At 43.4% G+C, this 25,570-nt stretch overlaps 2 protein-coding genes across 3 annotated transcripts in view; one reads left to right on the top strand and one right to left on the bottom strand.

Annotated features, from left to right (window-relative positions):
- SYAP1 (synapse associated protein 1) overlaps window positions 1-6,001 on the top strand; it is a 41,162-nt gene extending 35,161 nt beyond the window's left edge. Inside the window, exon 9 of the mRNA XM_082247806.1 lies at window positions 5,725-6,001. Within this exon, the coding sequence (XP_082103932.1) occupies window positions 5,725-5,852 (128 nt within the window). The 3' untranslated portion in view covers window positions 5,853-6,001. The remainder of the gene's footprint in view (window positions 1-5,724) is intronic.
- A 7,952-nt stretch (window positions 6,002-13,953) lies between these two features.
- LOC309547738 (ras GTPase-activating protein 4-like) overlaps window positions 13,954-25,570 on the bottom strand; it is a 227,785-nt gene continuing 216,168 nt past the window's right edge. Inside the window, exons 17-21 of one of the 2 annotated variants that reach the window (XM_082247716.1) lie at window positions 24,570-24,707; window positions 23,551-23,686; window positions 22,133-22,253; window positions 16,012-16,070; window positions 13,954-14,538 (exon numbers count right to left, since the gene is read on the bottom strand). In XM_082247716.1, the coding sequence (XP_082103842.1) occupies window positions 14,408-14,538; window positions 16,012-16,070; window positions 22,133-22,253; window positions 23,551-23,686; window positions 24,570-24,707 (585 nt within the window). In that variant the 3' untranslated portion in view covers window positions 13,954-14,407. The remainder of the gene's footprint in view (window positions 14,539-16,011; window positions 16,071-22,132; window positions 22,254-23,550; window positions 23,687-24,569; window positions 24,708-25,570) is intronic. The other variant, XM_082247715.1, reaches the window with a different exon arrangement.

Here is a 25,570-nt window from a genome sequence, read left to right as displayed (position 1 = left end):
CTGGTGCTGGCTCCTGGATCCTTTCCTTTCCTGATCGTCGTATGTGCAATGCACATTCTCCTGGTGGCTGCGGTGCCTGCTTTTGCAGGGTGATGGGGAGTCTGGTGAGGTCCTCTCCCTCTCTGCTGAGCATTGATTGAAGCGTGCTGCCAGAGTGGTGGGGGTGTCCTTCGTAGTGTTTTTACACTTTTTTTGTGGGATCCCCCTGGTGACTCATGGAGTCTTTTAAAGGACATCTCCCCACCTGATCCCCTCTCTGAGGCCACAGGGCCCTCCGGGTCCCAACCATCCATCGACGCACTGACGGCGGTCCTGGAATTCTTTTGTGTCCCGGGTGGAGTAGGCTTTGGGCGAGGGGTTGGCAAAAAAGCATCCCCTGCCTTATCTGTCCCCTCAGATCCTGAATTTGGTTTGGCCGCCTGTCAGGGTGCCAGGAAACCAGACCACATGGAGATGGAGTTAAAATAAAGCAGTTTTTTTGGAGAAAACCACAATAAACACACAGCAAGATTGAAGTGCGAGCAGGAACAAGCCGGAGTTGAGTCCAGAAGTGGGTAGTCTACTGATGCTTGGACGTCTGCCGATGCAGGGTCAAGAGCCAGGAGAGTCATCAGCCAAGCCAGGTCATACACGGAGGAACACTGAGAACAGAAGACTGCTAGCAGAGATGCACCTTGGAGCACAAACACAAGAGAAAGGAATGCAAACCATCAGGTGATAGATATAGGCAGGTGTGCAGCATCATTACTGTGCCACGCCCAGGCATCAGGCAAGTGATGATGCAATCAGAGTCTATAAGAGGCAGCAGTCTGGACATGTCCAAGATGGCTTCCAACAGGAGGGCAAGGTATAATCTTGACACCGCCACGGACGTGGGTCACCCTGCATGGGTCTGAGACCATGCTCCCTGAATCCTCAGATGGTGAGGAGGATTCCTCCACTTCTGCAACTGCGCACAAAGAGGCACTGGGGGACGCACTGATTGTATCTGTGCGTGAGACCTTAAAGATAGAGGACGCAGCTGCGACCATGTCGCAGGTTCCCTTTGGCACTTACAAGCCATCCAGAGTGGCAAAGGTGTAATCTTTCCCCTCCGATTTTGACAGAATTGTCACTACAGAGTGGGGCTGACCAAAGCGTCTCCTTGGGGTCCCTAAGCACTTTGCAAGGCTTCTTAAGAAGTGGACTCTTCCACCGGTGGTGGACCCTCCAGTTTTCAGATTAAACAAGGCAACCATGATTCCGGTTGAAGAGTCCCCCGGCCTTTAAGGACCCAGCTGACAGGGAGGTGGAGGCTGCGGCCCACAATATGTACACCCTGGCTGGTTCAGGACTGAGGCTGATATTCACCATTGCCCTGGTGTCGCAGACTCTGACCGACTGGGCTAAGCTTTTACACTGTGACCTGGAGGGAGAACAGCTCCCCCCTGCCTTTGCCGAGCTGGTGGACCAGCTGGTCCAGGAGCTGCAGTTTTTTTATCTGTGATGCCTCTTTTGATGTGGCTCCCCTTGTGGCTCTGCTCTGCTTCAACAGTGGTCCTTCCGTGTGTCTTTTGGCTCAAATGCTGGTCTGCGAACCAGACTTCTAAAATGGCCTTGACTGATCTTCCCGTTTTTATGGAGATCGCCTGTTTGGTGCTACCCAGGTGACTTTATTAAAGGTCCCCCAGGGGAGAAGAGTACCCTCCTTCCACAGGTTACTAAGGGCAAGGACCCTCGTCGTAGAGGTGTGCCCTCCTTCTTGGCTCATTAGAAGAATTTTTTTTTTCATTCCCTCAGGGTCAACTGACAAGGGATCGAAGCCCTTCAGGGCCTCCTCTGGAGGATCCAAGTGAACTTGGTCTGGCAAGTCAGGGGTGGGCTTCTCCAGACCTGGGGACAAGGCTCCTTCAACTTGAAGGTGCGCCCTTAACCATATCTGGGGGTGGGGGGGATGTCTTCGCTGGTTCCCGGACCCGTACACTTCTCCGGTGCAAAACAAGTTGGTTCACAAAGTCATACAGTCCAGTTACCAGATCGAGTTTAGTTTTTACCCTCCGGAAAGGTTCTTTCCTTCCAAGGTGCGACTGTCCCCGGTCCGCTTACAGGCTCTCTTTGGGGCGGTACAAGACCTTTTACTTCAAGGGGTGATTGTCCCGGATCCAACTTCAGGACATTTTCAGGGGTTTTACTCAAACCTGTTTACAGTCCCCAGAAAGGAAGGCAAGGTGCGTTAAATCCTGGACCTCAAGGTGCTGAACTGCTTGTGCAGGTGCTGAAGTTCAAAATGGAGTCTGTTTGCATGGGGATTTTCTTGCTTTCATCGACATCAAAGACGCTTGCTTTCACATTCCAATATGTGTCTGTCACCAGCACTTCCTCCGCTTTGCCGAGGGAGAGAAGCATTATCAGTTTGTGGCGTTACCCTTTGGTCTCGCCTCTGCTCTTTGGGTCTTCATGAAAATGTTGGCGCTGGTGCTAGCATTGTTACGTCAGCAAGGGATCGCGGTCCTGCGCTACTTGGACGCCCACCTTCTGTGAGCAGAGTCCCCTACTGCACTGGTGGAAAACCTGGAGATCTTCATATGGACCCTGAGGAAGTTCGGGTGGTTTCTGAATCTTCATAAGTCTGCCTTGGTTCCTTCTATTAAAATATCTGGGTCTGACTCTGGACTCGGCCTTAGTACTCCTTCCTCTGGACAAACTCTAGAAACTGCAGGCTGCAATTCGCCTCCTGCTGTCCAGCATATGGTCTCTGGACTTGCATACGAGTGCTGGACCTGATGGTGTCTACCTTCGAGGTGGTCCCGTTTTCACGGTTCCATACGAGGTCCCTGCAAGGTAGATTCTGATCAAATGGGACCCTGCAGTCTCTGGACAACCAAATCCAGCTGAGCCAGAGTGCAAAAACATCCGGTGGCTTTGTTCTCCAGCAGGGCAAATCCTTCCTCCCCTTGTATTGGATGGTGGTCACCACAGATGCCATCTTGTCGGTGGGGAGGTGTTCTCGACAGAAATTCTGCTCTGGGGGGTCTAAACCCTGGAAAAGTCCAGACTACCAAGTGATATCCTGGAGTTCTGAGCGATCAGACTGTGCCTGGAACATTGGACAGATCATCTCCAAGGATGTCCAGTGTGCACTCAATCAGACAATGCCACAGCTGTGGCTTATGTCAATCACCAAGGGGGCAAGAAGTGTCCTGGTGGCTCTGGAGGTAGCCAGCATTTTCAGGTGGACAGAAGGAACGTTCCAGCCCTTTCCGCCGTACACATTCCCGAAATGGAAAACGGCAGGCATTGGACCAAGGGAAATGGTCTCTTCTTCGGGTGGTGTTTTCATCAGTTGTGTCTCCGGTGGGGCGACCCTGAGGTGGATCTGTTGGTGTCTTGGCTTAACAGAAAGGTGCCGAGGTTCGGGACAGGGTCACAGGATCCTCTGGCGGATGCCACAGACACGCTGGTGGCCCCATGGGGTCAGTATCGTCTGATTCACGTCTTCCCTTCTCTCAAGCTTCTGCCAAGACTTCTATGCAGAATCGAGGCAGAAGGGATTCCGGTCATCTTAGTTGCCTCAGACGGGCCTCGCCGGGGCTTTGTACGCCAATCTGGTGTGGCTGGTCGCCAACGTTCCTTGGAAGCTTCCTCTCAGGGAGGATCTGCTGTTTCAAGGACCAATCTCACATCCTGCTTTACAGTTGCTGGCTTTGACGGCTTGGCTGTTGAAATCTAGGTACTGAAGGATAGGGGTTGGTCTGAATCAGTGATTCCAACGCTGTTAAAAGCTAAGAAATCTACTTCTAGGAAGATCTACCATCGTATGTGGAAAACCTACATCGTGCGGTGTTAGTGCCTTGGGGTTCATCCTCACTCCTTCATGGGGGGGTTGAACAGAAATTGGCCTTGAGTACCATCAAAGGCCAGGTGTCGGCTTTGGCGGTCTTCTTTCAACAACCCTTGGCCACACACTCCCTGGTGCATACCTTTCTTCAGGGTGTTCGCCATTTGGTTCCTCCAGTGCGGTTGCTGCCTTGGAACCTCAATTTCGGTGCTTTCGGTCCTCCCAGAAGTTTACCTTTTGAGATTCCCTTGTTTACGCTGTCTTACAAGGTGTGAATGAAGACCATGTGTTGACTGGCGGCGTTATCCTGTCGTTTACCTTACTTGGTGGTTCACAGAAATAAGGTGGTTCTTCGCTCCTGTCCGTCATTCCTTCCAAAGGTTGCCTCTGATTTCCATTTGAATGAAGACATTGTGTTGCCTTCCCTGTGTCCCAGGCCAAAACATCCTAAGGAAATTGCCTTGCATATTGGATTTGGTTTCGGGCAATTAGGGTGTACCTGCAACTATGGAGTCCTCTAGGAAGTCAGACTCACTATTTGTGCTTACGGATGGGTCTTGGACAGGGTTTTCCACTTCCTCTGCGACCATTCCTCAATGGATCAGACAGACGGTGATTCAGGCCTATTTTATCAGGGGTCAGGTTCCTTTTTTCCCTATCAAGCGCACTCTACTTGGGCGCTCAGTTCCTTCTGGGCCTTTTGTCATCAGGCGTCAGTGATGCAGCTTTGCAAGGTGGCCACCTGGTCATCAGTGCACACTTTCACAAAGTTCTATAAAGTGGATGTGTTGGCATCTGTGAATGCCCCTTTTGGACGCAACGTTTTGCAGGCTGCTGTTTAGAGGACTTGGTCCTCTTTTGAGGGTGTATTGTTTTTTTTTTTTGTTTTTTTTTTGTTTTTTTTTTTAAGGTGGGTTCCAGTTGTTTTGGTTGAGCCCCTGTTGCCTGGTTGGCTACTGTTTTTAGCGCCAACAAATGGTTACTGCCCACACCTGTAACTGGTCTCTGCAGTAAGGAGCATTGGTAGGGCAAGACACAAAAAAGATTCCAAGCTCTCCTTTACCGACCAGTCTGCGACCAGCCAGATTGACCTGTCTAAAATTGTACATTAAAAATGGTGTTTTAGTTGCAAACATCTGCAAATACATGTGTAAGCCACAGAGCCCCGACAAGGCACCCCATTTTCTGTGGTCATAACTCTAAATTCTTTGAGTCTCCAACAATGGAAGCACATGCATTTAAATGGACATTTGTAAATGGACATGTGTAGCTACTGTTTTTAGCCTTGAGGATTTTTTTCTTTTCCAACCCCTCATGTTTAACACAGCTTTCGGACGTCCCGATGGTTAAGAATATCAGGAGTCCGTCAGTGAACGAAAGGGGAAAATGGGATTTTTGACTTACCATAAAATCAATTTCTCTGATGTTCATTGACGGACACAGCACCCACCTCTCTGTGGAGTTGTATTTTCTCTGACACTGCTTGCAACAAAACTGAGTACCTATAGCAGAGAGAGAGAGTATACCCCCTGGACTGCCCGTAGGCGTAGCCAGACTTTTTTTCTGCCTAGTGTCCTACCCATGTAGCGGGGGGGGGGGGGGGGGGAGAGTATAAACTCAATGGTTAAGAATATCAGGAGCTGTGTCCGTCAATGAACATCAGAGAAATGGATTTTATGGTGAGTCAAAAATCCCATTTTTTTTCAGTAGGTGATATTGGTTTGGTCTGTTGGGATGTGACTAAATATAGCGGCAATGATAAAGTTGCTATACTGGTTTAAGTAGACCTGGCAATCTGTTTTGCGATTTAATTATACTTCATTTTACAACTACCTTTGCAGGGTTTATTTTGGTTTATTTCCTATCATTTAGAATTAATTGTTTAATTTTTGGTTTATGAATTTCAGAGGAGTCTGAAGACTGGATCCAGGAATTACAACAAGTGGTTCAAGAATACGAAGTAGTCTCTGGCTCTGACAAAATGAAGGATGAGAACTGGGACAAAGAGATAGAGGAACTCCTCCAGGAGGATTAATTGCACTCACTCTGAATACAGCCTGAACTAAAAAAAATGTCCTTTTGTGTAAAATTACTACAGTCATTCCAGCACAAAGGCAGAATGACCTTTACTTGCTCAAGTGACCGTGTCAACATCTGTGTATGTGTGTTTGTTTTGTTTTTTCCTGATCACCAAATCTAGGAGCTCAAGGAATATGATGAACTTACTGTCACTTGGAAATTCATGGACCTATAAGATGCGCTCTCTGTTATGGTTTTATCCTGTAACAATTATTTTTATTCATATGGAATCATGATGTAACAAACTAAAGTGATTTATACTATATGGTATATGGGTTCATAAGTTATGCAATATTTTCTTTTTTTTTTTTTTTCTCATATTCAAGATTAGTTCTGTAGAAAAATAAATGGCACCAAATCTAAACGTTCAAGCTCTTACACCCCTGGCCCAGGTGCCAAGCAACTGTTTACTTCTTTATGGTAATGAATTGTCTTATGCATTTTTCTCTTTCTAACTTAAAACCATTTCAAAGTATAATTGTTTTGGCCTTACACAATTTATTTAGTTAAGTTATGGCAGTAAAGTTTTACATGATTTTAATTTTAGTAGCGTCTTTTTTTTTTTTTTATCTTTGTAATTATTTGATTTTGACCACTTGACCTAAGCAGTAATGGTAGCATTTGCTGGCTTCCCTATTGGAAGACTCCAGAATATGAGGGCAGGGTAACAACAATATTTACATTCTAAGGTTTAAATGGCAAATACAAGGACAGCCTAGCTTTCTCGATGCCTGCAGCAGATGTACAAACCAACACCAAACCTGTTCTTGCCTTATGTTCCTGTCTCTCTCTAGCATCAGGTGTAGAATAAACTGTGTGCAGTTATCTCTTTAGCCTCAGGGGGTTGCTATAGGGTAAGTTTAAAGACCACATTCGTCTTCTGCTGCTCTTACACTGTCCAGTTCCTAAGCTTTGTTTACCTGCAGTAAAGAAAAGTCACACCACTGACCTTTCTGTTGTATTCTATCTGACATGGCTATATAGATCTCAGGACTGTTTAAACGGAATGACAAATCTTATACACCAAAACACTACAAAAAGCAACATATTTATTTTCTGTTTCTATACTGATCTTTAGCCTTTTTTCCTTTTTGGTATTGTATTGCAATTTTTCAATTGTAAAACATGTTCCTGATCCTAGAATCCAGATTTGGGCCATGTATAGCTGCCTTTATTCTATTTGTATGTTTGCTCGTAATGTTTAATGCTGTAATTCCGGCTTGGTAATGTAGTACAGCAACTGCTTCTCTTTTTATTACAGGTAAGGTCAGAGACCCATAAAGATAATTGTACACAAAAGTTGCTTCTATTTAATGATGTATCTCAGTATGTGTTCATCCGATTTATTGATAAACTCCAGCCAGGGCAGGAAGTAATGTTATCCATGGATAAGAGAATTTTTCAGAAACGTAGGCACAATCTGACAATTGCCAGGGTAAAATCTTTAGGTGACTGTAGCTGGCTGGTGGTGTCAGCATGTGATGTGTCTGCTTATACATTCTTCTCATGCATTTTGGCACTTAGGCCTGGCAGAGGCATCCACTTTGGGCACCGTGCTGTGGGAAGGGGAGGGGGATTGCATTCTCCTATTGTGTTCTGCAGGATTAAGCTATTAGTTTGGATGCAAGACCCAAGCTGTTACGTACAAACAAAAGCTACTATTGTAGAGTTTTATTCATAAATTAGTGTGTGTAACAAAAAAAAAATTACGGTACATTTTTTAAAGGCCAATTCCACCTTATGCAAAAAAAAATAATTGCAAAAAAGTGAACCCGCAAGGTGTTGCAACCGCAATTAATGGATCACCAATACAATGCTCAGGCTCCTGTAGACTCTTTGATTACGGCCCGCAGTGGCGCCACCCCCTCTATCCATGCGACCGGCCCCCTAATCTACATGCAGGGTGCCGGACCTATGGAGTTCAATGGGGCTTTTTTTTTTTTTTTGGCATGTGATTAGAGCCAGAGACTCTAATAGGCTAGAAAAAAAAGGTAGAATATTCACTATTGTCACACAGATCCTCCTCCTGGCCATTTAGGGAGCGGGTCCTGAGACCCGATTGGCCGAAAGGAGAAGCCATGCCATTGGCCATGGAGGAGGAGGGAGGAGACGCAGAAGACTGAGGGGGAAGAAGCCGAAGCCGCCGCGGTTTGCTGCTGCCTGCCCTCCCTCAACATGTCCAGGCAGGGTGAGTGAGCCGGCGACCTGGGGGGTTGGGTATAGTGTGCGCCCTGGTGTGGTCCAGGGGGGTGGTATGGTGCGGTCCGTCTGCCGCCCCCCCCCCCCTCCGGCCCATGGAGCAGCAGCCGCCACTGATTACGGGTCTAAAAGTATCCATGGACTACAAATGCAGTGATGTTGCCACACTTGAAGTCCAGTGAAATCTTCTGCAGTAGCAGATGGAACTCCGTTGTTTATTCACAGATTCTGTGAATGATGTGGCTGTGCAGGCAAAGTCATTCAAAATTGCACCAAATTCAAAAGTACACAGGGTGCCGTAACCCTACTTTAGTTTTTATTTGTTCTGTGTGTGTGTGTGTTTATTTTTTATGTGTTGTAATAAACAAAATCGGTGCAGGCCACTTTGTTAATTGGGAGCAACCGGTTCTCTGTTTTGGCAGGCACCACAGAGAATATGACAGCTGAAGCTGCATGCTCTGAGCTATCTGCCCATCCCCACCTTCCATCCCTCACTCCGCTTAGAGCGGGAAGGAGGAGGGCTGATAAACCTTTCAGGCTCTGCTCATGTAGTGTAATGACTGCATGGGCATAGAGAGGGATATGAGCTGTCTACTTATAGGTCACACCTGACAGGATCTGCGGCAGTTTTTTTTTATATGGAAAACTGCCTTTGCCCTCTGTTAATTTCAGTTTCATTACCTTGAATGTTTATTCTTTTCCCCCCACCCCACTAATTTAACTACTTGCCTGCCGCACTCTAGCAGAATGACAGCTACAGCACGGACAGCAAGTTCTGGGAGGGCATCTTTTGACGTCTCCTGGGGTGTGCAGTCGGAAGTGTCCATGATGGCTGGGTCCTCAGGACCCAATACATCAAGGATCAGGTTAAAGGGCCTATAACAGTGGCCCTTTACCACATGATCGCTCTGTCCAATGACGGAGCAATCACTTGTCAACAAACTGGCATCATGGCGAGATCGGCTCATGTTGCTGCAGGGTTTCTCCCTCCTTACACACTGTATCGTTATGAGGAGAGAGAAACACTGCAGCAGCGAGAGCTGTCACAATTTCTGCAGTTCTTATACAGTGCCATCAGTGCTCACTCAATGCCCATCACATGGCCATCAGTGCCACTACATTACTCATCAGCACAAAAATATAAAAAAAACCCGGTCGTGATTAAATACCACCAAAAGAAAGCACTATTTGTGTGAAAAATAAGGACAAAAATGTCATATGAGTACAAGTGTTGTATGACTAAGTGTCATTCAAAGTGTGAGAGCACTGAAAGCTGAAAATTAGTCTGTTTAGGATAGGGGTATAAGGGGCAAGTGGTTAACCACTTAAGCCCCGGAGGATTTGGCTGCTCAAAGACCAGGGCCTATTTTGCGATTCGCCTACTGGGCGAGCGAGGTAGCCCTACGTCGGTTTGCTCAGGAGCGGCTGACCGCCACAGTAAATAGTCATGCGGCAGTCGGCAAGTGGTTAAAGAGGGCAGGGAGGCACGCTGGCATCCAGTGCGTGTGTCAGGCGGCTCCGTTTGCCGCCTGACCCTGGCGATCTTCCCCCGCTGACAGAGAAGGACGGACGGCGGATGTGAACACAGCTGTCCGTCCTTCTCCCTGCAATGATCACAGAGGTCAGGTGATCCTGCTATATAGGATCGCATGTCTCTGTGATCAGCCCACCCCCCCCCCCCCCCATAGTTAGAATCCCCTAGGCTTACATTTAACCCCTTGATTGCCAGTAGTATTAACCCCATCCCTGCCAATGGCATTATTACAGTGACAGTGCATATTTTTAGCACTGATTACTGTAGTAATGTCACTGGTACCCCCAAAAGTGTCAGTCAGGGGTCCGATCTGTCCACCGCAATGTCGCAATCCCGCAAAAAATAGCAGATCGCTGCCATTACTAGTAACAAAAACAATAAAAATGACAAATCTTTCCCGTAGTTAGTAGACGCAACAACTTTTGCGCAGACCAATCAAAATAAGCTTATTGCGATATTTTTTTTTTTTCAAAATTGTCGCTCTTTTTTTTGTTTATAGCATAAAAAATAAAAATCACACAGGTGATCAAATACCACCAAAATAAAGCTCTATTTGTGGGAAAAAAGGACATAAATTTTATTTAGGTACAGCGTCGCACGACCGCGCAATTGTCAAAGTAACGCAGTGCCGAATGGCAAAATAGGGTCTGGTCATTAACCACTTAAGCCCCGGAAGATTTTACCCCCTTCCTGACCAGGCCCTATTTTGCGATTCGGCACTGCGTGACTTTAACGGACAATTGCTCGGTTGTGCGACGCTGTACCTAAACTAATTTGACGTCCTTTTTTTCCCACAAACAGAGCTTTCTTTTGGTTGGTATTTGATCACCTGTGCGATTTTTTTTTTTTTTTTTTTTTTTTTTTTTTTTTTTTGATCATGCGCTATAAACAAAAAAAGAGCGACAATTATGCAAAAATAACAATATTTTTCACATTTTTTTTAATATGAAATTCCCCAAAAAAAATGTAAAAATCTAAATTTTTTTTTAACATTTTTGGCCAATTTGTTTTCTGCTACATATGTTTGGTAAAAAAAAAATCACAATAAGCGTATTTTGATTGGTTTGTGCAAAAGTTATTACGTTTACTAACTAAGGGAAAGATTTTTGTCATTTTTATTGTTTTTTTTTTTTTTAACAAGTAATGGCGGCGATCTGCTATTTTTTTTTTGCGTGACTGCGACGGACAGATCGGACCCTGACTGACCTTTTTGACACTTTCGGGGGTACCAGTGACATTACTACAGTAATCAGTGCTATACATATGCACTGTTACTGTAAAAATTACACTGGCAGAGAAAAGGTTAACTTTATTGGAGAAGGAGGGGTTAAGTGTGTCCCTAGGGGCGTATTTCTAACTGTGCAGGGATGTGGCTTTACGTGCAGGGATGTGGCTTTACATGTAACAGCAGAGATCTACAGTCCTACATAGCAGGACCGTTAGATCTCTGCTGTTACACAGGGAAGAATGACAGGCGGCTTTGTTTACATTAGCCGCCTGCCTTTCTCCCTTCACAGCGGACGATCGCGAGTGACCGGCGGACATTGGGTCTGCCGGTCACACGCGCGGACTTGTAGAGTACGAGCGGGAGCGCGCCCGCCCCCTATTGGCTCACAGGCTAGTGATGTACTGGTACGTCACTTTGCCTGGCCGGGGCTGACCGTCGCAGTATATAATAAGTATATATATATATATATATATATATATATATATATATATATATTAGTAATAAGTATTAGTAATAAGTATGTAACAGATACTGAACATAATTTTTTGTTTGTAAACTGTACTCGTACTTCAATTAAGAGAGTTAAAAAAAAAGAAAGATACAACAGAGGCTGTTCATCCACACTGTAAGAGCCGGTTCACACTAATCTGACTCAGTCGCCCGTGAAGTGCAACTTCATCGCGGCTTGCACACGACTTCTCATAATAGAAGTCAATCCAAGTCGCTCCGACTTCGCCAAAAAATAGTGCAGAAACCTTTTTCTAAGTCGGAGCTACTTGAATCGCTCTAATTAGAACAGTTCCATTGCACAGCATTGGGAGCTACTTGTCGCCTGACAAGTCGGAGTAGTGTGAACCGGCTCTTAAGCGGAAATGGAGGAATTTACTAATATCCATGGTCAGATTAACCCTTTGGCTTTCGGGCATAGAAGAGGCAATGAAAGCTGTTGCAGGCAAGTGTAAGCACCTATAAGTAAATGTACTCTTATACTTGTTAACAGCCTATATTATATAATGACAGTGTCACTTTAAAGCGGAGTTCCACCCAAAAGTGGAACTTCCGCTTTAGGGAGTCCTGACCCCCCGACATGCCACATTTGGCATGTCATTTTTGGGGGGGGGGGGGAGCGGGTACCTAGTTTTGACAGGTACCCGCTCCCACTTCCGCTCGGAGCGCCGCGGCGCCCTGAGCGGAAGTTCTCCTCTCCCCCTCCCTCCCTGCAATCTTCTGGGACACCTCAGAGGTCCCAGAAGATTGCCGGCCAATCACGGCGCGCAGCGCGACTCGCGCATGCGCAGTGGGTACCCGGCTGTGAAGCCGCAAACTGTAACAGCCGGGGGCCCACAGCAGTGATGCCGGCGCCGAGGGAGAGGATCGAGGCTTCCGGCGGCCGCATCGCTGGACCGTTGGACAGGTGAGTAAATGGCTGGAACTCCGCTTTAAGTATGCATATTCTGCATTTTTCCCTTAAAAAGTCATTCTACACAGAAAAGCCAGCCATACATGGATCAAAAGACCCAGCTGAACTGGCTGAATTTCCATCCATGTACAGGCAGGCTCATTGTGCACAAGTCAATTTATTGACAATCAGGTTTTTCCCAAATGATCAGTGCCGCTATAGCCAGCACCACTGATGTTTCGTACAACAAGCCTATCAGGTTTTTTTCTAAATGATCACTGATTCTGGCTATATTCTGATGGCAGGGAAAGCTCCTCGCTGTCAGAATACTAATATCCAGATCGAATGTAATACATAACGTATGTAATGCCAAACACTGAGCACTCCCAACATTCAGCTACAGTAAATATATGTGGAATACCACTGACACCGGGAAACACTGTTTATATTTACTTTTATTTATGGTATGGATAAAATAATGTACAAAACATAAAGTTCTTATATTCATGTTAAATATAAGTGAAACCTGTACATGATTCTGCTCAGAATGTTTTCATTAATTTTTTTATTTTCAGAAACATTAGATGTAAAATGGAAACCACATTCTTCTGAACAAGAGAGCAGTTTTTTGTTATCTCATAGTGAAAGATTTTACATAATAAAAAAACACATAGAACCCTAAAAAAGTAGAATTACATATTCTTTTACTTTGAATTTGAATCTGATTTATAAATAAAAATTACCATCTGCTTAAATATGTTTTTGGTTAAATATGTTATTACTTTCATGTCACCATACATGTGGCAGCATAAGGTGCTGTTTGGTAATAATACATCTGTAGCACAGGTACACTAAACATTGCCCTCTATTTATTCAAGAAAGCAATTAAAAAAACGTTACTGATGTGGTGATAGCCATTACAACCTATCTGAATAAGCTGGCCATAGATGGTTCGTAACTCCCTGCCGAACTGGCCCAGATTTGAACCATCTATGGGCAGGCTGAATGTACCAAATTGATCCGTCGTTTGACTTGGGTACAACCAGCATGTCTGATTTTCGGCATGTGATTATTGCCAGCGGCTACAGCTGATAGCAATAATCAGTGTGTTCTCCCAGCAGGGACAGCTCCCCGCGCCCCCTGCCGGGAGAACACAATAGCTCCACAGGAGGGATTACCCTTCATCAACACTGACTGTGTTTAAAGGGAATTGAGCGATTTTCTTTAAGAAAATCGCACCATCTATGGCCTGCCTTAGATGAGTGCTTTGATATCAGGGAAATATGGATGCTATGGGTTACTTAAATCCATATAAATACCTCAGTGGAGGGCTAACACATTTTAGCCAGAAAGGAAAATTCTGCCCTTTTCCATTCCAAGCAGATTGGGACCAGTAATAAACTGTCTTGTGACTACTTGTCTAGTTTTATTGGCTCACTATCAAAGATGAAAAAGCTAGATAATATCATATACTAAAAAATGTTGGTCTCTAATCCCCACTACATTCTACTGATTCTGTTCTGAGCCTGCCATAGTATAGAGTAGCATCACCACTGTGAATGTGGAGGAAGCAGAAGATCATAGTTGCCCACTCTGGCTTCCAACTCGACCAGGCAATGATCATATCTATAGGGAAGGCAATTGCCCACCAGCCAACAGCGGGATAATTGATCAGATTAGAAATTTTCTCCGGATTGCCATTTTGCATCCTTAAGACATGCAGCACCGTCGGCTTCTGATCCTGCATGTTTCTGTAGTGCTTGAAAGAATTGTAGTCATAAGTGCGCTGGGCAAGCCTGCATGGGCAGCAGCCAAAGGACTTGTATAATGGGCCTAACGTCATTATACCTTGAGCAGTCTAAGTGATGCATCCAGGACTTATCTGAATAAACATTCTATACAACTGCTTGTATGCTGTTGGGATAGATTGAGTCAAACATAATTAATGTTCTTAGTTTAGCTTACTTGGCAAACATTATCATGCTGGCAATACCCTGAGTCATCCCAGATCTGAACAGAGATAGGCTCGGAGCAGGGAGATTCAACTGTTCCCTTTCTCTCGGTTACACCTTTTGACCAGCCATGAAAAAAATGCCATCACCTCTGCCATCACCACTGCAGTTCCTCCTTACATTTTTACAGAGATGCTATTTACAATTCCAACAGGTATTTCTTCTCTTGATCTGCTATACTTGGAGAGTCAGATAAGAAAGAATCATGGGCAGCTTCAAGATCTTGCAGTATCTGGAAAAGCCGTGTAACGCTGTCTGTCTTTGCAGGTTCTAGAAAGAAGAACACAATTTGTAGGAATTATCATGAAGTCATTTCTTTTGTTGCTAGATTTTTGAAAAGTGACAACTATTATACAGTTCTGCATATATTTCACAGTAACAGTTCAGGTGGGAGTTAATATAAATACACATTGCTAACTGTATCAGTTATCATTCAAGGCATGCCTTGACTATAAATATTTTGGGAAAGTTCAATCGGTGATGTCCCCATTGGGCTGATTGACCCCTCTGTATGGGTGATCATTGTCACCTAGAAAGTGAGAGGAAATCTTTAGAGCTGTCCCCAGAACAGGAGGTAAGAGGATATCTTCTAACAGAGACACCTGTGTTAGGGATTACTGTCTAAAAGGGGAATTTCTTGTAACTTCCAAATGCTTCTCTAGTACAGGAGTTTAAAGGAAAATTATGCCAATGGTACACACAATGCTCTTCTCGGCTGTATCCAAAATTTGCGCGGTCGTGCGACACTGTACCCAAATAAAATTTGTTGTTTATTTCCCACAAACAGAGCTTTCTTTTGGTATTATTTTATCATCTCTGCGGTTTTTATTTTTTGCTCTATAAACAAAAAAAGGGCAACAATTTTGAAAAAATTATAGTTTCTGCTATAAAACACATCCAATAAAAAAATGTAAAGTTATAGCATCTACAAACGATCGGATATTTTTATGGAATTTCTTTTTATTTTTTATACTAGTAATGGAGGCGATCAGTGACTTATAGTGGGACTGCGACATTGTGGTGGATAAATCGGACACCTAACTGACACTTCTGACACTTTTTTGGGGACCAGTGACATTATTACAGTGAACAGTCCTAAAAATGATGCTGTGTTACTGTACTAATGACACTGACAGGAAAGGGGTTAAAGCCCCGTACACACGTACCGATTGTCGGCCGTAAATATTCGGCCGCCGACCGATCGGCCGATTGTAGGCTTGTTAGTATGATGCTTCCGACAGCCGACAGCGCATTTTCGACCGAACAGAATCTGTCGTGCAGACTTTAAAATATTTGTTGGCCGTCACCAGAACGGCCGATTGTTCGCCAGTCAGTACAGATTTCGGCCGACAGACAGCAGATTTGCAAGACTGGGCATGCTCAGAAAAGAAAAAAGACAAGGAAAGTTAACCATCACATGACATCACTTCTGCAGTCGGCTGTTGTTGGCCGACAAAATTCATGTGCAGTCTTTTGCAGTTTTCAACAGACACGACAGCCCTGGACAAAAGACAGCCGATCGTTCGGCCGACGATCAGTACGTGTGTACGGGGCTTTAGAGAAGAAAAATGCTGCTTGGTCCTGTGCAAGCTGATATTCTGCAAGACTACAAAAGTGACTTTTGCGATTTCTGTGTTTACATATACTGTATAATTTTATTTGCCTGTGATAAAAGGCAGTGATGCATCAGAGTCATACTGTTGCAAAATACTGTTAGTTTTAGGTAGTACCTGAAAAACTTACCTGAACTGGAATGAGATTTGCCTGTATAATCACGCTTTGTCAGCTCCAGATATTTCTCCCTGTACATGCAAAAAATTATATTATGTATAGGATATTCAGTAGAAAGATATACATTAAAGTAGAATTATATCCTCAACCTGAGGTTTCATGTTGATAAATGTAAAGTTTTGCACTTGGGGGCTAAGAATATGCATGCATAATACATACTAGGTGGAGTAGAACTGGGTGAATCCATAGCGGGGAAGGATCTGGGTGTTCTTGTTGATCATAAGCTTAATAACATGCAATGCCAAGCTTGGGTTTCTATAGCGAGCAGTCCTCTCTTGTATTAACAGAGGCATGGACTCCAGAGAGAGAGATCATTTTGCCCCTGTACAGATCATTAGTAAGACCATATGGAATATGCAGTTCAGTTTTGGGCACCAATTCACAGAAAGGATATTGGGGAACTGGAGAAAGTGCAGAGAAGGGCAACCAAACTGATAAGAGGCATGGAGGAGCACAGCTATGAGGAAAGATTAGAGGAACAGAATTTATTCTCTCTTGAGAAGAGGGAGAAGAGGAGATTAAAGGGCGAGGGTATGATCAACATGTACAAATACATAAGGGGTCCATTAAGTGAACTTGGTGTTGAGTCATTCACTTTAAGAGGACAAGGGGGCACTCTTTACATCTAGGGGAAAAAGAGATTTAATCTCCAAATATGGAAAGGTTTCTTCACAGTAAGAGCTGTGAAAATGTGGAATGGACTCCCTCAAGAGCTGATTCTGGCCAGCTCAGTAGATTGCTTTTGAAAAAGGCCTGGATTCTTTCCTAAATATACATAATATAAATGGGTACTAACATTTATAGGTAAAATTGATCTAGGGAATATCCGATTGCCTCTCTGGGTATCAGGAAGGAATTTGTTCCCCTGATGTAGCAAATTGGATCATGCTTTGCTGGGTTTTCTTCCTTCCTCTGGATCAACTGTGGGTATCGGATTGTGTGTTTGGGATTGAATGATTTTTTTTTCTTTTATTGGTTGAGCTAGGCTCCCATGTCCCAGTTATTGTGGGCACTTCCACATTTTCCCTGCACCTGCCGCTAGCTGACACAGGGGAGCCAAATTACATGACCAGACCAGACTGGGGGGATTGGGGCATTTTTAAGACTAGTTAGGCTTAGACTGGAATTCTACTCTAATTAGTAGGTTTTATTATTTCAAAATACTGGAATTTTTGAAACACTGGTATTTACCTAAAGTGAGACAAATTTATTTAAAATAGGGGCAAAGGCCTAACTGAATTACGGTTACTTTAACATACTGGAGTTGATTTATTAAATCCGGAGAGTGCAAAATCAGGCTCACTTCTGAAAAGAAATCAGCTTCTAACCTCAGCTTGTTCAATTAAGCTTTGGCAATAAATCCTTTTGGCAGCTTTGGTCTGGCCTGTGTAGCTACTAGATGCCCAACATGATAAGGAATGTCTTTAGAGGTACTATATCTAAATTATAAGTATAAAACTACTTCTCTACACCCTCTCTAAGCACCTTCAATTGTCTAGGCCCAATGCTTGATTTACTTCACTTTCCACTTGCCTAGAAATTGTTTGCCCTCTCTCCTCTCTTTCAGCCCAGGTTAAGCATGGAAGAGAGCCATCCTTAATCTGTGCACCTTACATGCATTTTCATGCATGACCCCAATTACTACTTAAATTATCAAATTATACTTTGGTTTACAACTTTGGTCATGAGTATACATGTAACAGGTAGGTAAAATTGTCCTTGTAATTTCACAGGAAGTGAAGAGGAGATCCCCAAGCTAACTTAAGCCTGGTAAACACCACTAGTTAAAAAATCTGACGTCTCCGGTCAGAGCTGCTGTACTAACAATCCGATGTTAGTAAAGCTATTCTATTGTGGTCTGACAGGGGGACGGCCCCCTCTCCAGAACACTCCGGTCAGCGCTCTCAGCCATTGGCTGATCGGGAGCCAGTCAGCTGCTGATTTTCCAGCATGCTCATCTGACATAATATGGCTTCTAGGCTTAAGGCCTCATGCACACTGGGCACTTAAACTCGAGTTTTGTTGTGGGCAAAGGTGCAACAGCCAGCCCTGCTGTGGGCAGCCTGTAAAACCTTCTGAGAAGCTGAAAGCTACTGTTGGATGGGGCTGGACAATGAACCAAGTGGTGATAATGTTGATGGCAACATACACTTAGGGTGAATGCCCAGGAATCACTGCCAAAATTCCAGAATCTCCTGTACAAGGGCTAAACATTCTGACTGCATGAGGCCTACAGTTTCTGGCCCTTCCCTGATCTGAAGGCCAGCCTTCCTAGACGCTATGTGCCTTCCTACCACCTCAGTTTCACTTTGTTTTCTCGGGAGAGTGAGTGTGTTTTCTTCAGCTCTGTTGCTTTTTGTTAATTATGAAAATTTTTCTACTGTCAACAGCAGTTGCTAGATTCAGTTCAGATACTGAAAACATACAAGCCTCTCTAGTTACCCAACTAGAGCAGGTTTTCTTGGTTCATCAAGTATACTGATGTTCTCTCTGTGACAGCCCTGAATTCTTGGAATTTCTACAGTCAGCTAAAAAAAAACACACATTTTCCAGTTCATTAAGTATTCTGGTACAGTAAAACCTTGGATTGCGAGCATAATTCGTTCCGGAAACATGCTTGTAATCCAAAGCACTCTTATATCAAAGCAAATTTCCCCATAAGAAAAAATGGAAACTCAGATGATTCGTTCCACAACCATTTATTCATAAGTCCTTCAGTTTATAGTCCATATAAAAAGATTATAGCATTGCGATAGGTTATATAACCATAAAATGTCCATCCACAAATAGCCGCTTCCACAAGGGGATTAGAAGCAATATCCAGCAGGAGCTACAGAGTATCAAAGAGAAGAGAGGCACCTCTAAGTGTAGCAATATGGTTCCATTTAATGAAGGTACAACATATAGCAACTCACATGGTTGATGAATAAAACAGGCATATCTAAGTATGAAGGCATCCGGGGTAAAGCTGTCCACATAGACTATCTTCTGCACCGCCTGCTGCCAGTCTGTAATCCTGACCAGGGAAGACCACCCTGCAGTAAAGGGATCTGAAAGCGAGGGGCAGCATGGAAGGGATGACGTAGATGGCGGTGCGGAGGATGGTCTATGTGGACAGCTTTAGCCTGGATGCCTGCATCCTTAGATGTGCCTGTTCCAATCATCAACCATGTGAGTTGCTAAATGTTGTACCTTCATTAAATGTAACCATATTGCTACACTTAGAAGCGCCTCTCTTCTCTTTTATACTCAGCTGTGACTTGAGGCTACTTGTATATCAAGACATCGCTTGTATATAAAGTCAAAATTTATTTGAAAATTTTGCTTGTCTTGCAAAGCGCTCTTAAACCAAGTTACTCTCAAACCAAGGTTTTACTGTATTCAGTCTGTAATGGTTCTGCAGTTGGCAGTGCCTATCTGTCTGTGCCCAGTTTGGAAAGGGACATCACTTTCAGTTCATGTCTAGGGATTTCTTGTGGAGTGATTGTGCCAGAGCTGTGGCAGCATTCCCGTCCCTGTCGATGGAGTACCTAGCAGGTCTAAGCTGTGTTGAGGTTTTATTTACCCTCTGTTTAGTACCAAGGAGCCATTTGTAGTATTTGCTACAGAAGCAGTTTTAACTTACTGACCAAGGAGTTAAAATTCAACTTTTACTTTTAGACTTGATTTACAATTTTGTGTAATTCACTTGCTACCCACATTGGGGAAGCCTTCCTTTTTATTTTCTACTAGGGCTACACAAGGTAAAAGTTTACACTTGTGTTTGTCTCAGGCAGCCGACCTTTGCTTAGGCTGAGCTGACATTCTTATTTCCCTGCCTCCTCATTCTTCTAGCTCTAAAAGAGAGGGAATGTACACATGGATCATGCGGTAATGCATGCACACAATGGACATTTTTTTTTAAGTCTCTTCAAGCACACAACCTAGCAGATCTCCTATGCAGCCAGTACATGCTACAGCCAGTGCATAGTGGCCTCCTCTGTAAGCCAGCATCTGGGACATGGCTGACACAATCCTAGAGGTTATTGCACTTCACCTACCTGGGTGACTCAGCCAACCTCCATATTCCCTCTCATAAACTTTAAGCTCTACTGGTCTGATGTTACAAAAGAGGGGTTGCCCTACTGCTACAGAAATACCACAAATTCAAATTCCACGTTCCTCCCTCTAACATGCTACATGGGATTGGCTTCTTCCTTAGCTCAAGCTAACATCTGCATTCATTTCCCAAACTTTGGAAGTCTTTTCTCATTTAAGCACACTCCACTAGTGCAGTACCAGTGCTCCTGCTTCTTTCATCACCTGACCTGTGTCTCAGATCTGCAAGCCTGCAACCTAGTCTTCTGTACACATTGTCTAAAGTCTTTTGGTCAATGCATCTGCTTCGGCAGATGCTAGTTTTGGTTGAAAGATCCTGCAGGTGGCTGTTTTTTTCTTGTTGGGCTGGTTCGCCAGTGTTTGTGTTCTTGTGCTTGTTTGGGCTACTTTTGGATGTTTCTAGGCTGCCTAATTTTTATCAAGCTTTGTCCCTCAATCTATAGGGTAATTAACCACTTAAGCCCCGGAAGATTTTACCCCCATTCCGACCAGGGGGTATTTTGCGATTCGGCACTGCGTGACTTTAACGGACAATTGCGTGGTCGTGCGACGCTGTACCTAAACGAATTTGGCGTCCTTTTTTTCCCACAAACAGAGCTTTCTTTTGGTGGTATTTGATCACCTGTGCAATTTTTTGATCACGCGCTATAAACAAAAAAAGCGTCGATTTTGCAAAAATAACAATATTTTTCACATTTTTTTATATGAAATTCCCCCCCAAAAAAATGTAAAAATCAAAATTTTTTAACATTTTCGGCCAATTTGTTTTATGCTACCTATGTTTGGTAAAAAAAATCGCAAAAAGCGTATTTTGATTGGTTTGCGCAAAAGTTATCGCGTTTACTAACAAAGGGAAAGATTTTTGTCATTTTTGTTGTTTTTTTTTTAACGCGTAATGGCGGCGATCTGCGATTTTTTTTGCGGTACTGCGACATTGCAGCGGACAGATCGGACCCTTGACTGACATTTTTGACACTTTTGGGGTTACCAGTGACATTTCTACAGTAATCAGTGCTATATATATGCACTGTTACTGTAAAAATACACTGGTAGTGAAGGGGTTAACTTTATTTGGGAGGGAGGGGCTGTGTGTGTCCCTAGGGGCGTGCTTTCTACTGTGATTGGCTGTGGCTTCAGCTGTAAGGACACTGATCAACGGATCTACATAGTAGATCCATGTGATCAGTGTCTTTGCAGCGAGGAGAATGACAGGCAGCTTGTTTACACAAGCTGCCTGACATTCTCCCTCTCCCCCGCCGATCGCCGAGTGGCCGGCGGACATCGGGTCCGCTGGTCACACGCGCGGGGGGGTCCGTGACCACGCGGGAGCGCCTCTGGGGGCGCGCGCTTGCTCCTAAACCCTCACAAGCCAGCAACGTAGCCCTACGTTAGTTTGCCTGTGAGGGGCTGACCGCCGACGTAGATAGTCGTGCGGCGGTCGGCAAGTGGTTAAGAATTTTGTACTGACTGTAAAATTCTTTTCTCTGAGTTCCACTCATGTGTTTTTTCTTTTTGAACTGTTGGCTACAACTGAGTAAGTGTGAGGGGTTAAAGCCTCAAAGGGTGCTGGCCTTCAGTTTCCTGTGTGTTTAGTTTCCATTTTACCTGTAGGCAGCAATATACCAATATGTTGCCTAATTATCATCAAGCTGTGTCCCTTGACAGACTTCAAGAAAATAATTTTATGGGGAGTACAAAAATCCTTTTATGTGATTCTATACTCATTATGAATTACACTTCACTTCCTTCTAAACCAAGGGTCTTCAAACTATGGCCCTCCAGTTGTTCAGGAATTACAATTCCCAACATGCCTAGTTATATCTGTGAATGTCAGAGTTTTACAATGCCTCATGGGATGTGTAGTTCCACAACAGCTGGAGGGCCGTAGTTTGAAAATGCCTGTTAAAATCCTAAACTGAGGGAACTTTTCAACATATATTGGCACAGATGTATACAAATCGTTGCCCCCTCTTACTTCATCTGTTCTCTGACTCCAATGAGGTGTCTGAAGATGAGCTGAGCCTCTAGATCGGGATTCAAGAGATCATTCCAATCCTGTAATGTGACTTCATGTCGTGTTTTGTCACAGCCAGCACCTGAATTACATAAAGACCACAGATAAAACAAACAGATCAGTATACTGTACTAAATCATGGATTTACTTCTAATTTATCCTAATTATTTATCATTTTACCCACTCTGTTTTGCAAATTCTAACTGCCCTTTTTACTGTAAGTTAGAATACATGCAGAATACTGTATGCATTACTTTTATTTTCAAAAGGAGAGGCACTGTAAAAATGAATACCAAAGCAAAGTAATGTCAGTATGCTGTATGGAAAGCTGTTAGGGGGTCATACAGTAGAATAATCAGTAGTAGTAGATAAATCATTACAAGTTTGCAAAGGAGACTGTTCTGGAAAGAGTCTGTGATGGGAGTAATCATTTCATCATTGTTCATTGGATTAGAACAATAAAGCTATTCATTGTGGGCAATGGCAATTTCCATGTCATTTTTATGGTTATACATAAGTGCAGGATCTTAATTTTATAATTTAGTTACCAGTAACACAGTGTCAGGGGAATGGAGTCTTACTTGATCCATAGTCATAACTTGCACACGTTCTCCGCATAAGCCCAATAAAAAATAAATGCATTAGCTAGGCAGCTGCTTTTGGACAAGCTCAGAAGCATTAAAGATCATGCTTAAACTTCTTATTCATTGTTTTTATGAACAGAAGGCCATTGAAATAATGTAATTGTAAAAAAGCAAACAATATACACTGTATGGTACTGATATTACTGTGGACCCTGGGACCCAAGTGATAGTAAACACAACTGTTGTGGGAGAAAAAACAACTGACCAGGTCATTTGCACATATGTCTGAGACAGGAGGGTTTCCTTGATCCATTGGGATGTTTTTGTGATTAAAAATCTGATTTTGTTTCGATTGTTTTTTTTTTTAATATGCCATTGTATGGCCTTGGCATCTCTTCCTTAGCCTTCTCTCAGCAGCACTGGTAGGTAACTGAGCTCTTTAGTGGGAATGGTGGAATTGGTGGGAGTTCCTGCAATGTATCACAGGTGTTTGCAGTTCCCAATACCACAGTTCAACAACTCCATAAATCTTTACAATGTGGGCATTACAATTTGTCCAAAAATAAATGGAGCAAGATTGCTAGATACAAGTATACTGGGAGCATTATAACTATGGTATTTCTTGGCTCTTATTTCTGTATTGTTAGTGTAGCAATTTGCATTGTTTTAAACAAAAGAAATAGACATGTTTGCTTGAATAAATTCTAAAACTAGATGAAAATGCAGTGAGAACTAAAAAAATGTATTATTGATCAAGTTCATTTCTTGGTAAATGCCATAAATTGTGTGCAATACCTCCTTTGTCCTTCTGGTGGCAGCAGCTCCATTTCTCTCCTTTAAATACTCCAGGATGATATGAGCACAGCATGTTGGCGTTGTTGACACAGACCTTTCGCAATGCTGACAGCCATTGATTCAGTTCATTAACACACTAAAACAGATCAATACATTTATTTTACTTGTTAAACATACATATATTATAAGAGGGGTTCTTGGCAAGCATTTTTTAACATCCGCAAGTGGCCAACTAAAAGCTGGATATGAAAGATTGTACTGTGTGTTCAGCTCACTACACCTGTCCACGATTGATGGGAATGCCTTCATGTTGTGTGGACTTGAGTTTCACATGCAACATTTGAGCCACATCAAACTATAGGTGAACTTTAATTTCCAAAAGTGTTGTAACCTGGCTGGCATATTGGCCAGTCTGGCCTGTAAGAATAGGACTTGGAGTTCCTGTACATATAACTATAAAACAGCCATTTTCCAACATAGCTGTAATTGCATTGATATCAATTTTGGACTATTAATACAATTGTCAGTAAATGGGAATACATATGCAGATTGCAATAATAATTCTTTTCTTTCTGTAAAGTAGTTGGTCCCCCCCCAAAAATCAGCAGTCAGACGTTGATTAAAAAAATGGTTCTGCAAACCTTGACTGTCAAAATATCGATAGGAGTCTGTGCTTATAACATTCGCCATATTATAAATACAGATAAATATGTAAAATGTTAAAAGGACTTGCATTTCTCTACTGAACAATGGGAACTACAGATATGTGGCAAATGCGACGCAATCCAGCAAACACACAAACAGTTTGATAAGTATTTCACAGTAAATGGTCAAAAAATTATTGATAGCCCACTTTATAAGTTTTTGATACTAACAAATAGTAACAACATAATGTAACTAAAGGAATCATGTGTTAATGTATAGGTACATTGCTCAATGGTATTTATACACTAATGTTAGAGTCTCTACCATCCTTCATTGGTGAAATTTTTTGTTCCTAAAATACAATTTATCAGTACCTTACACTGCAAATATAACGCTTCCAGGCTGCCAGTTTCATCTGTGTAAATGATCTGCATTACATTGGAATTCCCAAAACACTTTTCTTCTACCTTTTCCAAAGCTCGAATTCTTGATAGATGTATAAATGAACTTGTCTGTAAAAAATAAATAAACAAAAACCCTTAGGCCCCGTTCACATTGCCGCGATCCGACTTGGGGGGGGGGCGACCTCCGAGGTCGCGGTGCGAGCAGCGGGCCGCGACCTCGGAGCGGCCGCCACGGACTTCATAACATTAAAGTCTATCGCGGTCGCCTCCGGGTCGCCCCAAAGAAGCTCCGGACCCTTTTTCTAAGTCAGAGCGACTTGTGTCGCTCCTATTAGAACGGGTCAGCAGCTTCCCTATGGAAGGCGACCTACGGTGACCTGTGAGGCGACCAGGTCGCCTCACAGGTCGCCTTAGTGTGAACGGGGACTTACTTAAAGCACTACTATAGGCATTTTCTTTTAATTTTGGAGAGAGTAAAGGAGGGTTAAAACCCATGTCTGGCTTTTTTTTGCCATCTGCATCTCATTGGTAAGATTTCTCTACACTTCCTGTCCTTTAGCCAAAACAGGAAGCGAGAGGAAATCCCTCCGAAAGGGGAGAATACCTGGTTTTCACCAGAGTCCTTATTTGAAGATTTACCTTCTATTACTGTTCTAGAGAAAACCCAACATTTGGGATTTTCATTTGCTTTTGATTATAACAATAAATACAGTGGTGATGGAAAGTTTGGGCACCCCAGGTAAACATTTGTATTAATGTGCACAAAGAAGCCAAGGAAAGATGGAAAAATCTCCAAAGGGCATCAAATTACAGATTAGACATTCTTATAATATGTCTACAAAAGTTAGATTTTATTTCCATCATTGACACTTTCAAAATTACAGAAAACAAAAAAATGACGTCTGCAAAAGTTTGGGCACCCTGAAGAATTTATAGCATGCACTGCCCTCTTTGCAAGGCTGAGACCTGCC

The sequence above is a fragment of the Pelophylax lessonae genome, assembly GCF_965119305.1.
Source record: "Pelophylax lessonae genome assembly, chromosome: 2".
Taxonomy (NCBI): Eukaryota; Metazoa; Chordata; class Amphibia; order Anura; family Ranidae; genus Pelophylax; species Pelophylax lessonae.
Note: the sequence above shows the minus strand (reverse complement) of the source record. Positions and strands in the feature narration are given on the sequence as shown.